The sequence below is a fragment of the Ranitomeya imitator genome, chromosome 4, assembly GCF_032444005.1.
Source record: "Ranitomeya imitator isolate aRanImi1 chromosome 4, aRanImi1.pri, whole genome shotgun sequence".
NCBI lineage: Eukaryota > Metazoa > Chordata > Amphibia > Anura > Dendrobatidae > Ranitomeya > Ranitomeya imitator.
Window position 1 is genome coordinate 33,479,066 of NC_091285.1, and position 16,532 is coordinate 33,495,597.

At 42.1% G+C, this 16,532-nt stretch overlaps 1 protein-coding gene and 1 long non-coding RNA gene across 3 annotated transcripts in view; one reads left to right on the forward strand and one right to left on the reverse strand.

Moving 5' to 3' along the window:
• The window catches only part of LOC138675375 (uncharacterized), a 129,560-nt gene that overhangs the window by 52,261 nt on the left and 60,767 nt on the right, over positions 1–16,532 (forward strand). The gene's annotated exons all lie outside the window — the stretch shown is intronic.
• Positions 7,713–16,532, reverse strand: part of SGCD (sarcoglycan delta) — a 639,540-nt gene continuing 630,720 nt past the window's right edge. For both annotated transcript variants that reach the window (XM_069763505.1, XM_069763507.1), the window contains one exon: positions 7,713–16,393. In XM_069763505.1, the coding sequence (XP_069619606.1) occupies positions 16,220–16,393 (174 nt within the window). In that variant the 3' untranslated portion in view covers positions 7,713–16,219. The remainder of the gene's footprint in view (positions 16,394–16,532) is intronic.

The window sequence follows — 16,532 nt, forward strand, 5'->3', positions numbered from 1 at the left end:
ACGCAAAAGTGTTGCTGCCGGTGGGAGGCGCCCCCGCCGTGCAAACACACCGCTGTACTTTGAGGGGCCCTGTGCCAGTGCCAATGCCAACGAGTGGGCCCCCCCTGCTTGCTCAGGATCACAGCACTTGCAAAGTTGAAATACTTACCTCTCCCTGCTCCACTGCCGTGACGTGGTCCAGATTTACTGGGCCCACTAATTACTTGAACCAGCCCTACCCCCCACAACTTTAGCCAAATGACCCCCAATTTCAAATGCCTTCCAATTATTTTAAGGTAAATTACGCTTGACAAGCTTCATTAAGAAGAATGGATGGTTTTGACATTAAAATGGGCACTCTAGGTGTTTTCCTGGCCCCCACTCACTGCCGACTATGCTGCCCCATTGACTTGCATTGGGTTTCGTGTTTCGGTCGATCCCGACTTTACGTCATAATCGGCCGATTTCACTCGACCCGACTTTGGACATAGTCGGGTTTCGCAAAACCCGGCTCGACTCTAAAAAGGTCAAGGTCGCTCAACTCTAGTGCCAAGTTTTAGCTCATTAGGTCTATGTCAGACAGTACAATGTACTAGGGTCAGGACTCTTTAAAAAAAATAGGACTCTCGAGGTATAAGAGCCGCAGAATAGCTATGGCACATCTCCAACTCAAAGCCAGACCACCAAAAATCTCCGAAACCTTCACGCTAGGTGTCCGTCTGATAAAGCAATCTGGCATTACACACAAGAAAACTTCCAGAAGCGTTGATTTTTGAGATGTCTCTTCTGGAGTTCAGGTGGTCTCACCTTAGACATTCTGGAACACTTAACAAGTTTGGACATTATTAGTTCATAGTTTTTTATGGCCAGTAATTTGTTGGTAGTCTTAGTGGCAGGTAATCAGGGGGCATCTGAAGACAAGACATTTATGAGGCATCTGTGGCTGCCACACATTTTACATGGACAGTCCAAAAAAACAACTCGAACTTGTCTCCTAAAAAGTTTCTATGGTATAGACGATAACTTGTTGATTGCTTAGGAATGGCTCCAACCACTTGGACCTTCACCAATCCGAAGAATGAAAAGCTCCACTAGAATGGCACAGTGTCCACTTACGCTCCATTCATTGTTTTGGGGTTTTCTGGAGATACAGTAATTAAGTACATTCTAAGTAGAATGTAGAAACTCATTTTTCCTGTGTGCACCCAACACAAATGGCCTTGTCTCTTGCGACCCATGGCAGCAAATCATTATTCATCTTCCATTGTCTCAACTTTATTGGAGAAATGAAATGTGGTCTTCTGTCTTACGTTGTCTCTGAAACAATGGCCCCAGTGAGTTAAATTGTTTGTTCTGTCTCTTTAAGACCAATAATAGACAGTCATAGAATCTCGCCTATTGTTCGATATCTCAGATTTTCCAAAATCAAAGCTTCCGGCTGCTCCGTTGATGCGTTTATGACAACACTGAAGTTGTAATTGACTAGGACAGGTTTCTTTTGTTGATGCATTCTTCAAAATCCTTCAGCAATAAGTAGGGCGAGGAACTCCGGAGACATGAGAATTACTAGGAGCACAATAATGGCCTTGTAGCCTCACATCACAAATATCGCAGGCTTTACGCCGGCCTCTTTATACAGGGAGTGAATATTGTTCTCTCAGAACAGATGTTACCGGGAGAATGAAAAATCAATGTGCCCATATAATGTGACAGGTTATAGTAAACGAGATTCTTTGCAGCGCCGAAATCTTAGAATAACAGAATAAAATATCATAAGGGTTTTTTCCATCAAAATCTGGTAGCACAGGACGCTCAGGTCTGTATTGTCCTTGGGTTCTGCCGGTTGATATTAATTGTCTCAACATAACGATTGGAACCTATAAAGAAAATAGGAGCCTCTTCCATAGCAACCAATATTAGTGTTGGCCATAAAGAAATGCGCTAGTCCCACCATTTCTGGTCCCACAATCCAAAAGTGCCAGTTTTTAGGTAGGGATTTGGTAAATCGCGTCTCTTTTTTGGAATCAAACAATGTAGAACATTGAGGCCAGTCTCGGCAAATTCAGGACCCTTGACAAACTAATGTCTTTCTTTACCAATGTTGGGGGGCACAATGAGAAAACATAACAGACAATGGGCGTCTAGTTCTCTTCTTTCTGCGGTCGTATCTGCGACTGGTTTACTCTAGGCCGGGACTTCTGGCCATGACCTCGAGTGAACAGGACGTGTGGTGAAAGAAAAGGCGGCTCTGAGGACCAGATGATGGGTGGAGAATTTCCCCAAAATCTGTATTGTGGATTTTTCTTGTATATTTGAGTAGAATTCGATTCCACTCGAATAAATTTGCTCATCTGTAGTTATTATACTTAATGTGACGCTGAGATAAGTGTCACATCTTCATCTACGAAATAGTCACTCCTGAGGCATGGGGGGCACAGGGAATGTCTGGACAATGCCTCCCAGTCCTTCCATTGATGTGGATGGAGAGAGCACCACAGATCCGTCCGCATCCATTCTTAGAATCATGTAATGCCCTAAAATATGGGGAGTGGAGGGTCACTTTAAGACTGCGGTCAGATGACCATAGATTCTCTCATGCGGGAGAATGGGGCCGATTATGCTAATGACACTTGGCTCAAACTCTGATGAGAGAATCGCAGCACAGGTGTGAAGAAGATGGAAAACTTTATTTTTCCATTTTCTGCATTGTCTGAGTCCAGGGATGTCAGATTGCACTCGGATGACATCTGAGTGCAGTCCGATGTTTCACACACACCCTTAGACTTGTATGGGTGCGCGTGATCCATCTTGCAGAGCCACTTGCAGCATGCTGCAATTTTTTTCGACATTAGAACAATGTAGCAGATCTGCACTGCCCCATAGTATGACACTGGGCTGAATACTATCGGATAAAACATTGGATAGCACTCGGTGAGCGAGCCCTAAGGAAAACCATTCCTCCCTGTAAGCTGTTGATGAAATCAACTGACATGTGCGGGAAAAGTTGCGGGCTCATCACCGGAGCCCGCTGTAAAGACGGTAAGGCGACCATAAACGTAACTATATGTCTAAGGTCGGAAAGGGGTTAAAGGGAAGTTATAAGAATACTGCCTATTATTTAAATCAGGCTTTTGTGTTAAATATATATATATATTGCTCCCTCTGCTGGTGTGCTGTTGCTTTGGCGGTGGTCGAAGCATGATGCCGCACCTTTTAGGCCTGGGATCCTCTGAGAGGTCCGACATGGCGTGGCAGTGGGCTTCATACAGGATGATCAGAATATTAAACTAAGAACCTCATGTTCAGTTCTGTAAAGTTTTGCTTAGCCCTAATTGATCAATATGTGATTTTTCGATGTGCGGTCCATGTCCTTCTCTACAGTTCTGGTATATTTTTTTTCAATTTGGCCATGTTTTTCCCATATCACAATCTGTGTAATGGGGCTTTTGTAAACTCTAACTGCATATTGTTTCAGGAAAGCTATATGTTTAATGTGCACAGGACACATAGGCCAAGTTTAAGGGCCGGCGTTAGGGCAAGGCAGACTAGGCAGCTGCTTAGGGCCCCCACTTTGTCTAAAACCAGCCTTGCCAAGTTATGTGACCATCACAAATTGTAATCTAGCACAGTTGTTAGATTATTTATCTTGATGGCTTTTGGTCACTGTATGTTGGTATGATTTACATTGTAAGGTACTGCGATTTAAAATTAACGTGAAAAGTGCACAGTTTCTGCTCTTATTTCATTCCGGTTGCTCCCTTAAGTATTCCGCTATTTTTTTTTTTAAATCTGCCTCACGGTTTCAGAGATATGGGCGTTTCAATTTAGTGTTAATTTTGGGGTTTATTTTTACAAAGGGGGTGTGGCTCACAGGATCCTCTGGGGCGTGTCTTTAGGCTGCTCTGTATAATTATCCTGTTAGCCACGCCCTCTCGTAAAGACCATAAAAGGTAGTGCAAAATAAAAAGGTCCATATCTCTGGAACCATATGGCGGATTTAAAAAAAATTAAAAGCGAAATACTCGGGGAATAAAATAAAAGCAAAAGCTGGACGCTTTTGACCTGGTGACAGCACTGTACATTATGGTATTTTTGTAGGGTATGGTACTGGCAGCACTTTATAGAATAATTTTAGGCATCTATATGGAAGTAGTATGGCTTTTATTTGGGGACCATATTATAATCAGTTTGGTATCGGTATTTGCACACTGTATGAATGTACACGATATGGAGAACATCAACATTTTTATGGTGTCAGACTGAGATTCTTTGGGATCAGTTCTGAGACTTTAGTGGTAAGTGATTGGTCCCAAAATCAGCTCCACGGGGTTGTCCTTGGTTGAATTTTGGAGAATATTGGCGGATGAATCCTTACCAGAATTACAATGCAGGCAGAAGAAAAACGCGAAAGATTAGAAGGATGGAAATTTGCTTTTCACTTTGTCGTACATTACCTTCTCTCTAAATTTGGAAAATTCTTGTTACCTTTTCCCATATAACGTTCTTCGCTCACTGCAGGAATTTCGGGAATATTAATAGTTAGCCGTTATTTTCTTTTATGACCTTAGAGGGATAACCATGTCATCCTACGTTTCCCCATTATCGGACGTACATTGGGGCAGATTAGACATATGTATTTTGGACACGATGTTGGAGTGGATGAGACAGCAGGAACCCCGAGGAGATAGCAGCAGATGAAGCATTTAACACCTGCACCAACAGCTGCCGAGACGCTTCCTGTGATACGTTTTCTGGAGGGCCTGGTAGGGAGCTCACAACTCAAGGAATACATCTTCTGCTGGCATAGCACGAGGTTCGATTATATCCCCAAGGAGGCACTTACATGTCTCACAGAGAGACTTACAGAGAATACAATGTGATTGTTGTAAATGTCTTTCGGAATCATAAATTCCTCTGCCTCGTCTTCCTGAAAAATCCTTCACGCCCAAACAGAGAAAAATCACGTTCACACTGTGCATCGGTGATTTATATTTGTACTTACAGTATATTAGGTAGTTCAGAAAATGCAAAATTCACATAATGGCCATGTTAGTCATTGGAGTAGTGAAAGGTCCTGTGTGTGAGCATGAGCAATATCTCTATTTTTGACAATTATGTAACTTGTATCCTGAATTTTTAACCAGTTTTCCCCTCTGCGGGCTTTTTCTAATTTCCAGTTCCCTCTGAGCTAGTGGGTGCAGACTACCCAATGTGATGTCTCCTGTACACAGCACACGCAGATATGTGGGATTCCTGCTCTTCTCTGTCTGTGTAGCACATGTTCAGAAGCAGAAGTATGGAAGACAAGCAATATTGTGCCATTGGTGTATCGCGGGGGATGAGAGTGGGCACTAAAGTCTGTAGAGGGATCAAAAAAATTTGCCTCCTGTCCATGCCCCTTGCTATCACCCATGTCTATTGATTGGCGCCGGCAAGCATGGCTTCATCTTAGAACGGCACTCACATGAAGCTCCTTGTGAAGTGATGCGTTTGTCAGCGGTTGTTGCCCTCTGCATAGGCGGCGACCGAAATGAACAAGATCAGCATGATGAAGCGAGCTTTGTCATCTCAGTCGCTGCCTATGCAGAGTGTAGCAGCTGATGACGAACTCCTCTTGGCTGCTGCGCTCTGCACACGCAACAAAAAAGATGACCAAAGATCAGAATGAAGACAGTATTGAATCAAGTGTCTTAATTCATGACTAGGAGCTGCTTTTAAATTTTCACACTTTTCGGGATGAGATCTGAATCTGAGCATGCGCCGCCCCCAGCGGCCATTTTCCTGGAGGCCACCGCATCGCAGCAATGGAGCTGCCGGTGCCTCCGGGCTTTGAGGAAATGGGAAATGCCGGAGGAGCCCTGACTCTGCACGAAGATACGCCGCCCCACAGCACAGAGCCCTGACGCTGCACTAAGAGGAGCCACCGCCCCACAGCACCCACGCAGCACAAAGAGGAGCAGCCGCCGCCGCTCCCCAGCACAGAGACCCCACGCTGCTACAATGAGGTAATAGGGGGATACTCCACTCACACTTTCCTGTGAGACGCCCCCTCTTCATCATCGGGACCACTCCCCCCCCCACCCACCATATACACATTGGTCTGCACCCGGCATACAAGACGACACCCGGCGTATTAGACGACCCCCAACTTTTAAGAAGATTTTCAGGGGTTAAAAAGTCATCTTATATGCCGGAAAATACGGTATATATAATTAATCATCAATAATTGATGATAATAATGAATGCGATTTAGATCCGGACTCATTGCTTGTCACTTCATAACTCTCCAGCACTTTGTTTCCATCCATTTCTGGGTGCTTCATGAAGTATGTTTAAGGTCATTATCCTTATACACAACCCATGACCTAGGGCGCAAACCCAGCTTTCTGACACTGGGCATGACATTGCGACCCAAAATCCTTTGGTAATCTTTAGACTTCATGATACCTTGCACACTGTCAAGGCACCCAGTACCAGAGACAGCAAAAAACCCGAAAACATCTTTAAACCTCCACCATATTTGACTGTAGGTACTGTGTTCTTTTCTTTGTAGGCCTCATTCCATTTTCTTTATACAGTAGAATGATGTGCTTTACCACAAAGCTCCATCTTGGTCACATCTGTCCACAAGACACTTTACCAGAAGGATTTTGGCTTACTCAAATACATTTTGGCAAACTGCAGTCTTGATTTGTTATGTCCCTGTGTCAGCAGTGGAGTCCTGCTGGGTCTTCTGCCATAGTGTTTAATTTAATTCAAATGTTGACGGATAGTTTGCACTGACACTGATGCACCCTGAGCTTGTAGGACAGCTTGAATTTCTTTGGAACTTGATTGAGGCTGCTTATCCATCATCTGGACTTTCCTACGTTGCAACCTTTTATCAGTTTTTCTCTTCCGTCCACGTTCAGAGAGATTAACCACAGTGCCATAGCTTGTAAACATCTTGATTATGTTGCACTCCGTGGACAAAGGAACACCAAGATCTCTGGAGATGGATTTGTAACCTTGAGAGTGATGATATTTTTGAACAGTTTTGGTTTTAAAATTTTCAGACAGTTCTCTTCTTCTCCTTCTGTTCTCCATCCTTAGAGTGGCACACACAGACACACAATGCAAAGATCAAGTTAACTTCTCCCTTGTCTACCTGGTTTCAGGTGTGATTTTCATACTGCCCACATCTGTTACTTGCCACAGGTGAGTTTGTACACATCGAGTCAACTTCTCACTTGTCTATCTGGTTTCAGGTGTGATTTTCATATTGCCCACACCTGTTACTTGCCACAGGTGAGTTTGTTCGAGCATCACATGCTTGAAACAAAGTTGTTTACCCACAATTTTGGAAAGGTGACAACAATTTTGGCCTGCCATTTTGGGGGATTTGTGTGAAATTATGTCCAATTTGCTTTTTGTCTGTTTTTTTTCTTGTGTTGTTTCAATACACACAAAGGAAGTAAACATGTGTATAACAAACCATGTGTAACTGCAATAATTTTCTGGGAAAAATACTTCATTGTTTAGAACAATTTCAAGCGTGCCAACACTTTTGGCCATGACTGTAGGTAGGAATATGATGGTGTCAGGCAGCTCTTCTTATCGTGCTATGGATTCTCTATGTACATATAAATAATAAGGAAATTAAACTCCGTACAATAAAGATACATCCCTGACATATTGTGCCCTAATTCTATTCAATATCTTGTCAATACAGGTGATAAAAAGGAGCACATTCGTATCAATCGTTATTTTATTAAGAGGTCTTACAAGATTGCAATTGAAATCATTTAAATACAAATCACTTTTTATTCTTGTACAGAAAGTGTAATAAAGTTAAAAGATCTTATTATTATACGGAGCATTATTGCAAATGCTTACAAAATTTTTGCATAGAGTGAGTACAGACTCACGGATAACCCAAATACAAAACAACCCCAAAAAGCTGTATATGTCACCCCGTCATCACTTCAAGCAGACACACACACTCCACTCACAACTGAGACACGGACACAGTAACATATTGGGAGCTTATGAGCTTCACCATGTTGTGAGCATAATCACATCTCCTTGTATCTAAGAACCAGTGACATCAATGGTATCTATGGGTCTTAAAGGGAAACTCCACTGTTTTAACTTTTGCAGACAGTTCGCTTTTATTATCATGTACTAATTGCTAAAATTTACACTTTAATGTCTTTAGGATTACATTCTACGGATTTAAGCACCGTGCCGACAATGGTCTCAGTAAAGTGCATCTATCAGCAGGGTTTTATGTGTAATCTGAGAGCAGCATGGTGTAGGGTCAGAGACCCTAATTCCAGGGATGTGTCACTTGCTCAGCAGCTAGCTGTACTTTCAAAACAATCAGTTTATCAACAAGAGATTATCACTAGAGGACTAGGTGTCCTGTGCAAGTGAGTCCTGCTAATCTGTGTAGCCACACCCCCATCACTGATTGGCAGCTTGGTGACAGTGTACATAGGAGGCTGCCAATCAGGAGTGTGGGCGGGGTTATACACAGCTAAGCATGCTGACCGCTACTACATCTACAACAAAAAGTCCAAAACAAAGATACTTCACTGGAAACAAGGTCTCTTCCTCCACATCATGCTGCTCTCAGATTACATAGCAAAGACCTACTGACTAACTCCCTTTAATAGATTAGCACAACCGTTGCATAACCTTGTTTCCCCATGGGAGAAAAAGTTGTGCAACTACTGCAAGAAATCCATCATTGTCGGGAATTCTTGCAATTGCCACTAGGTGTTCGCAATTTTTGTTTCCAGCATTATCTCTTACCAAAAATTGTCATGGAGCCCAAGTCTTAGGACTCAACTCCCATGCACATTAAAGTTGGTCGAACCCATAGATTTCGACAAGGAAGGTTATTTATTGAGTATTGGAGGCTAGCCACATCTATTGGGAGGATTGGACACCTTGAATTAAAAAGCCCGATCCTTTTGTTTTGCGGGCAGATGCCAGAGCTGTCGGGCAGTGGCTTTCTCCTCTCCCCCCATGGGAAACACAGACGTTCGACCAAGTTGGGGGGGAGTCCAGAGAAATAGCTGTCGGCCAAGCGAGGGTTTGTCTAACAGATATCTGCGGTCTATGGGCACCTTTAGTGTAAAGTCCAATATCTGTCAGTGGAATCCTGTAGATTGTCTTTAAGGAAAACCAGAATTTTGATGGAAATTTAACAGGAACAAAAATACATAAAGCTATTGAAAATCAGTACAAGATAAGTCAGGCAAAGCACTTACAACATTTTATGTAGATCTGAACTATAAAATGTAAAAAAAAGTGAAGTTACTCTTTAATAAGGGGTTAAAACAAGTTCACACTTCTATGCAAGATAGGTGATAACGTTGATCGGTGGGGGTCCGACTGTTGGGATCTGCAAAATGGGGGCACTTTTATCCGCATCAGAATGGTGCGGCAGTGCACATGTTTGACCACTGCTCCATTCATTCTCCTTGGGCTACCTTGGGCTACCGAGTGCTGCACCTGGCTCGATCCGGCACCCCATAGAGAATGAATGGAGCATTGGTCGAGCATGCACACTGCTGCTGATCCGGTCTTGAAAGTGCCCCATTTTGCCAATCGGTGCCGATCCCAAATCGGTAACTCATCACCTATCCTGTGGATACGTCATAACTTGTTTTCGCTAGAAAACACCTTTAAGATTACATTCTAAAGACTAAAAATTGGGCCCCAAAGTGGCAAAATAACATCTTGACATCAACTAGTCAGAACTTCCATTTTATAAACTAGTCTGGTGTAGAATTTTTATTTTGTACTCTCTATTAAAGAATTTAAATGTAATTTAGACCCTTTTAACAACACCCGTTAATTTCTGACAAATGGCTACAAAGAGCATCTTTAATGCTGGAGGGCCCACTGCATTTTCCCATAAAACCGACAGCCTATTAAATGCAATAGTACAGTGTAATACTTCATTTCCCCTGTGGAGGTGCTGCAGGGAAACAAAATAATTACTGTCTTGTCTACCTGCAGATTCCAGCTAATTTCTAGTGGTTCTAGTGGAACATCTTGTGATCTACTAGGGGTAAGGGGGCTTAAAAATGAATTGCCCAAAACCATGACTATTTCAAAGTCAACAATATACTCAGGGGCGTTTCAGAGAAAACATACTTTTAAAAGTTGGCCAGTCCTATGTGCGTATAGGGAGAGACCTGTCAGTCTAGGGAACTGGGGCGGGTAGAAGTCGCGGAGAACCAGCCTCTTGGACTAGTCATACTAGATGCATGGTCTCCGGACTGCTTTTCTAAGTTTGCTTTCTCTGAAACTGCAATAGCACAGCTGACATCTGGTTCATGTTGCCTATATTTTTGGTTGCCCAAATCGGATTCAAATTCCCTTTAAAGGGCATTTTCGACAGTAAATATAAAGCTTTAATTTTGCCCGTTATGTAGAGATACATAACCTTATCCATTTGATTATTAACGTTCATGATATTTCTTCCCTCCCAAATATTCCGCCATCACCTGTGAGCGACATGACTGAGAGGTGGAAGGAACCCACCAGCGGGAACTCCACCGATACCGAGAATTGGAACTCTGAAGGACCCTTTATGGACTGTGCATGGTTGATCATGAACATCTATGCTCAATCTATGCTCAATTGATTCTTTTTGGGACCGCCGGAGATAATGAAGCTGAGCTTCAGCACTCCCATTAAGAATGAATTTAGCGGAGGAGCGCATGATTGCTCCATTTACACGGAGATCTTCAGAGCTTTGGTTCTCAGGATCGGTGGAGGTTGGACCTCAAGCCATCGGGAACTCCTGGGGATAGGGGGATAGGGGATAACCTCCACACTTGGGAAACCCCCTTAAGGTTTTCTACCCAAGGTTCTACAGGTAGTGTAAGGCCATAATTAAGAAACTATACTAACGACATGACAGAACAGGACAAATCGTGAACAGTATTAACAAGGAATTTTCACTCTAGAGGGGAATTTTAATTTAATTCCAATATCTAACCAGGAAAATAAGATTTGTGAACCACGCACGCTAGTAGTATAAACCTCGCAGACGTACACAAACTCACGATACAGTGTTATGCTGGAGTTCCATGGTTTGTAAGCTTAGTACATACCCCAGAGATTGTATGAAGACATACACAACTGTAACAATCCTATCATCTATGGGCAATATGACAATTTAGTGATATTCCTTCAAAAAGTCATTCTTTCTATAAAACCCAATAGGGCCAAATATACAACGAGGAACCGGATATTAACTCATAAACCCGTGGGGACGTCCAGTACAAATCTTCAATTTTAACAATTTGCAAGAAAATCTCTTTTTATTTTTTTATTTTCCAGCAAATATATTTGAAAAATTCAGCTCTAAAGCAAAACTTGGATTTTGTCCAATTGAGAAATGTGCTTAATCCAATGTATAGCGCTTGTTACATTAGGGATGTGAATATCAACTTAACGTAATGTGCCAGAAATAGATTATGTTGGCTGTCAGTAACAAAAAGGTTAAACAGCATAATGAAGCCTTTAAAATTTTATTCCCATTTTTATGTACATTAATAAAAAAAAAGAAACTGAAAAAATATTACACTTGTAGTTAAGAAAATAAATGGCCGACTCTCATTTTTTGTGGATAAATAAAATGGACAGAAGCTAATACATTGTAGACTGCGGGATGCTAAACCAAAGGCCCTTGTAAAACTAGGGCATATGTACCCACTGTCTGAAGATGCCTATGTGGCTCTTCTGGGGCTGTCCTTAAAGGAACACCCCAGCTCAGATTGGCCTCTCTTCTTTTCTGAGTGGGCAATATAAACCAGAGCAGGACTCCCTCTCTTCACAGACAACGTAATTTTAGTAAAAGGGTCGATGGGTCTTTTCAAAGATGACATCTACTCTTGTGCATGGTATAACATTTTTTGGGGGAGTTTATGCCTCAAACTCAGCCATGCCCCTTTTAGGAAGGTCACATCCCTCCTGGGAATGCCAACATTTGATCAAAGTTTAGATAAACTCCACTACCTTTCAGTCCAGGTGCCCTGGGAAATCCGATATAGTTGGCAAGTAGGTCAAGAAGTAGGATAGAGGCAATTGCCAGGCTCTTGTCTCAGTATAAGGAAGTAAGCTAAGGGGAATTCTTCTCTTTGTACCCCTCTGTCCCAACGACACTCTATGGTATACACATGGTACCTTTGTACGGGATATATAATACATTAGGGTTTTTTTTGAGCTCCAAAGTTTGGCATAGAAGATGGGCCATGAGCATATCGATGATACCATTAGGAGCTTAAAGCACCACTCCAGTTTTTTATTTATTTATTTTACCCTTGGAGTGATGCTTCTAATCTAATGTCCCTGATCCTAGTCTTTTACTAACCTGCCACTGTCGTCACCTTTTATCTCATGTCTCCAGCAGTTTGTGACCTGCCAGATTGAGAGACCTGGAGGTCAAAACCCAATAAAAGTCTTTGAGATCCTAGTTCTGGCCTCGTTGTGGCTCTCATAAACTTGCATTGAGAGCTTGTGACATAACTTCTAACTTCCGGACAGTCATAAGTTGTAGTCACAAGATGGAAGTTCTTTCTTCTTCTGGACTGATCTTTCATTCTCAAAATTCTAAATTCATAGGTACAGTAAAATCTGTCTCCAGTGAGTACAGATTTTCCCATTACTGAGATAGGAGATGACAGTAGTAGTCTTAAAGGTCTATGGAGATGTGTAACTGTCGTTTCAGGATAACTTGCAGCAGAATGTCTGTGTCTGCCTCTAGCTCCTCCCTAGAATGTCTGTGTCTGCTTCTAGCTCCTCCCTAGAATGTCTATGTCTGCTTCTATCTCCTCCCTAGAATGTCTGTGTCTGCCTCTAGCTCCTCCCTAGAAAGTATGTGCTGGCCTCTAGCTCCTCTGTGACTGTCCTCTAGACTGTCTGTGCATGCCTGTAGCTCCTCCCTAGAATGTCTGTCTGCCTCTAGCTCCTCCCTAGAATGTCTGTGTCTCCTCTAGCTCCTCCCTAGAATGTCCGTGTCTGCCTCTAGCTCCTCCCTAGAATATCTGTGTCTGCCTATAGCTCCTCCCTAGAATGTCTGTCTGCCTGTTGCTCCTCCCTAGAATGTCTGTCTGCCTGTAGCTCCTCCTTAGACTGTCTGTGTCTGCCTCTAGCTCCTCCCTAGAATGTCTGTCAGCCTCTAGCTCCTTCCTAGACTGTCTGTGTCTGCCTGTAGCTCCTCCCTAGAATGTCTGTCTGCCTCTAGCTCCTCCCTAGACTGTCTGTGCATGCCTGTAGCTCCTCCCTAGAATGTCTGTCTGCCTCTAGCTCCTCCCTAGAATGTCTGTGTCTCCTCTAGCTCCTCCCTAGAATGTCCGTGTCTGCCTCTAGCTCCTCCCTAGAATATCTGTGTCTGCCTATAGCTCCTCCCTAGAATGTCTGTCTGCCTGTTGCTCCTCCCTAGAATGTCTGTCTGCCTGTAGCTCCTCCCTAGACTGTCTGTGTCTGCCTCTAGCTCCTCCCTAGAATGTCTGTCAGCCTCTAGCTCATCCCTAGAATGTCTGTGTCTGCCTCTAGCTCCTCCCTAGAATGTCTGTGTCTGCCTTTAGCTCCACCCTAGAATGTCTATGTCTGCATCTAGCTCCTCCTCCTCCATAAAAAGTTAAAAGCGCCAACGTTCATCTCCTATCTTAGTAATGGGAAAAATCTGCCATCCCTCAATACAGATTCTACCGATTTTAACCCCGACTGCAGAGTGAATGTGTACTATTGATTTATGAAATTAAAACTACAGTTATTCTTTAAAGTTGGGTCATCTACAGTAACATCATCATGGTGGTCGGAGCTGTGTCTTGTCATCATTACATATCCACTGCTGCATCACAACAATTATGACACCAAATTTAAATTTTGGAGGAAATTTTTGAGGGCATTTTTGGCCCGTGAGAAATGATTTTTTAGAGGTTGGAAGATCTAAACCCTAGAGCTTACTTAGAACCTAATAGATCAATGGAAATGAATTACAGGCTGTAATTATTACATGACACGAATGTCAAAATCAAGCATTTTACAGAAGTACAAAAAGTCTCTAAAATAATTGAATCCAAAACATCAAGTGGTTTCGATACATTGGCTACAATTTTTGTATATATTTTGATATATTTTATATGGCATGATAAGAAATCTAATTTCCCGAAAGGCTCCATGGTTTTATGACTGTAATACTGGAGGTTCTTCACATTCCTAAAAAAAATATAGAATCTTAAATTTATCAAATTCTTTTATGTTATGAAAATATTTACAACCATGGGTGGCATGAAAATGCTGGAGTTTCTTACAAGACTTGGTCTTCATGTTGGGTTTATATAAACTAGTCTACATTTTCCATAATTATCCTCTTTTAGTAAGGTAACATTTAGGCGTGACTGCGAATGATGGGAAAATAAAGGCAAAGTGGGAATAAAAAAATAGAAAGACAGAGAGGACAGATGACTTCAACCTCATTCCATGGACATAAGATTGGGGTCATCTCGTAAGTGCCCTATAGCCAGTTAATGAGACTGTAGCAGCATATTTTTCTAGTAACCTGTAATGTTATTGATCATACAAAATAGTTTCTGAAATAGAAATCTCACCGCTCATCATCATTCACTCAACATACGTCATATCCACCCCCCACAAACAAAAAAAAAACAAAAAACAAAAAAAATATTGACGGCAAACAAAGAAATCAGAAACTTTCCCCTCTGTGCTTTTCCTTGCAGAGTGCATTGTCTTAAGGCATAGGCACATTTCCCCCCTCTTTGATAAGAGATGGTTCAGTCCAGTGCCCTCCTTTAATACCAAGGCTCTGGGTGACCTTATGGACAAATGGAAGAGTTGATTATTGGCCGTTACGGGGTGCAAGTAATAGACGTTCCACAAACGATAAAACAAACAAAAAAAGTGGTCCGCACGCAAGACAACGAAAATTAATGGCAATCAATGCCATTAATTAAAATGAGATGATTTCTGGCTTTGTCTAAAACGTCCTGTATGTGGAGTTCGACAAACCTGAAACGCGTTGGCTTTGTCACATGGTTGGGTTGTCAAGAGGTGAGGGCGGTGTAATAAATTTCACATGTTCTACACAGAATAAAAAAAGATTCCTTGGCAAGTAGTATTTTGGCAATGTGAAATGATGGTCGTTTTTGGTACATTAACCTCTTCGTTGAGTGGACCACGCCACTCTTGGCATGGATCATTGTTTGTCGCAGTTTTGGGTACTGATAACGATATGTATTTTATCTCTGACAGATCTACCAGAATCAAATTTCATATTATAATCCCCTAAATTAGATTATAAATGATACTTTAAGGAAGAAGATGTTGGATCTGGACAACATAGTCTACTTTGATCATCTAGAACCAAATCCCACCCCCCCACGACCCATAAAAGTCATCATGATGTTCTGAGAAAACATATTTCTCTGTACATTTTTTGTAGATGATGAAAGCTTGTTAGAATTGTGATGGGTCACGTGTCTTGGCTGGAAGATGAACTGTAAGGGCGGCTTTAGCACTTCCTGAAAAGTTCCATCAAACTACTCTAGCCGAGTTGTCCTATTACTAACGTCAACGGTTGGTAAGACATCTTCTACACTGCCTTAGCAAACAAAATGCCAACTTTCATTTCAACTGGAAGGATCTTACAGAAATTTTCAGACATGTTGACATTTCATTCTTCTAATCATCTGCCTACATGGCCTAGCTCTTGGCTATTACCCAATAGTATCAAGCCATAGACTCTGGCAAAGTATGATCTTCTCTAGGAGCATCTTCTTCCCTGCTGCACTGAATCGGAATTCAACAATCCATGATAAATTTGGTGGCCATTTTTTAAAATTGGCTTTTTTTTAGACAAAAATTCTAAAAATGTAGAGTAGAACAGGATGCCACATATTGGGGAAAAGCTTTCTGGCTGTATGTGGTGGATAAGGATGTAAGTCGATTCTTTGGGTTCGCTAACGAATGGCCAACTCTTAAAATGAGAAGACTTACGAGGGGAAAGGAAAAAAAGGGAAGACGGTTGGGGGGTCACCCTGAGCTTCTGGCACTGAAACATCTCTTCCATGGGAGATTAATAGATTTACAGATATATTTCTATATATATTTGTATATATTCACACACACACACACACACATAGTTTTTTTCTGAGGCTTCCTGTGTCTGGTTACAGTCGTACTCCTGGTCTTTGGAGTTTGGCGTTCCAGTCTCTTATAGACAAATATTGTTATTTGTCTGGCAGGTGGATTCACTGCCTGCTTGTGATAAGAATAATTTCCCACTGGCGCATACGCAGATCTCAAATACATTTTGACGAGGTGCAGACGCAGAATATGATCCTCGCGGCAGCTGTGGAAGCTTTACATTAGCCGCTTTCAAGTGGATCTGGAGGAGAAAAGAAAGAGCTATCATAGAAAACATACCATAGAAAAACATAGAACATGGAAACTTGTTTTAAACACGATGGACATATAATTCTTTTTTTTTTAGAAACCCAAAAATCCACAATAACCATAAACTTTGA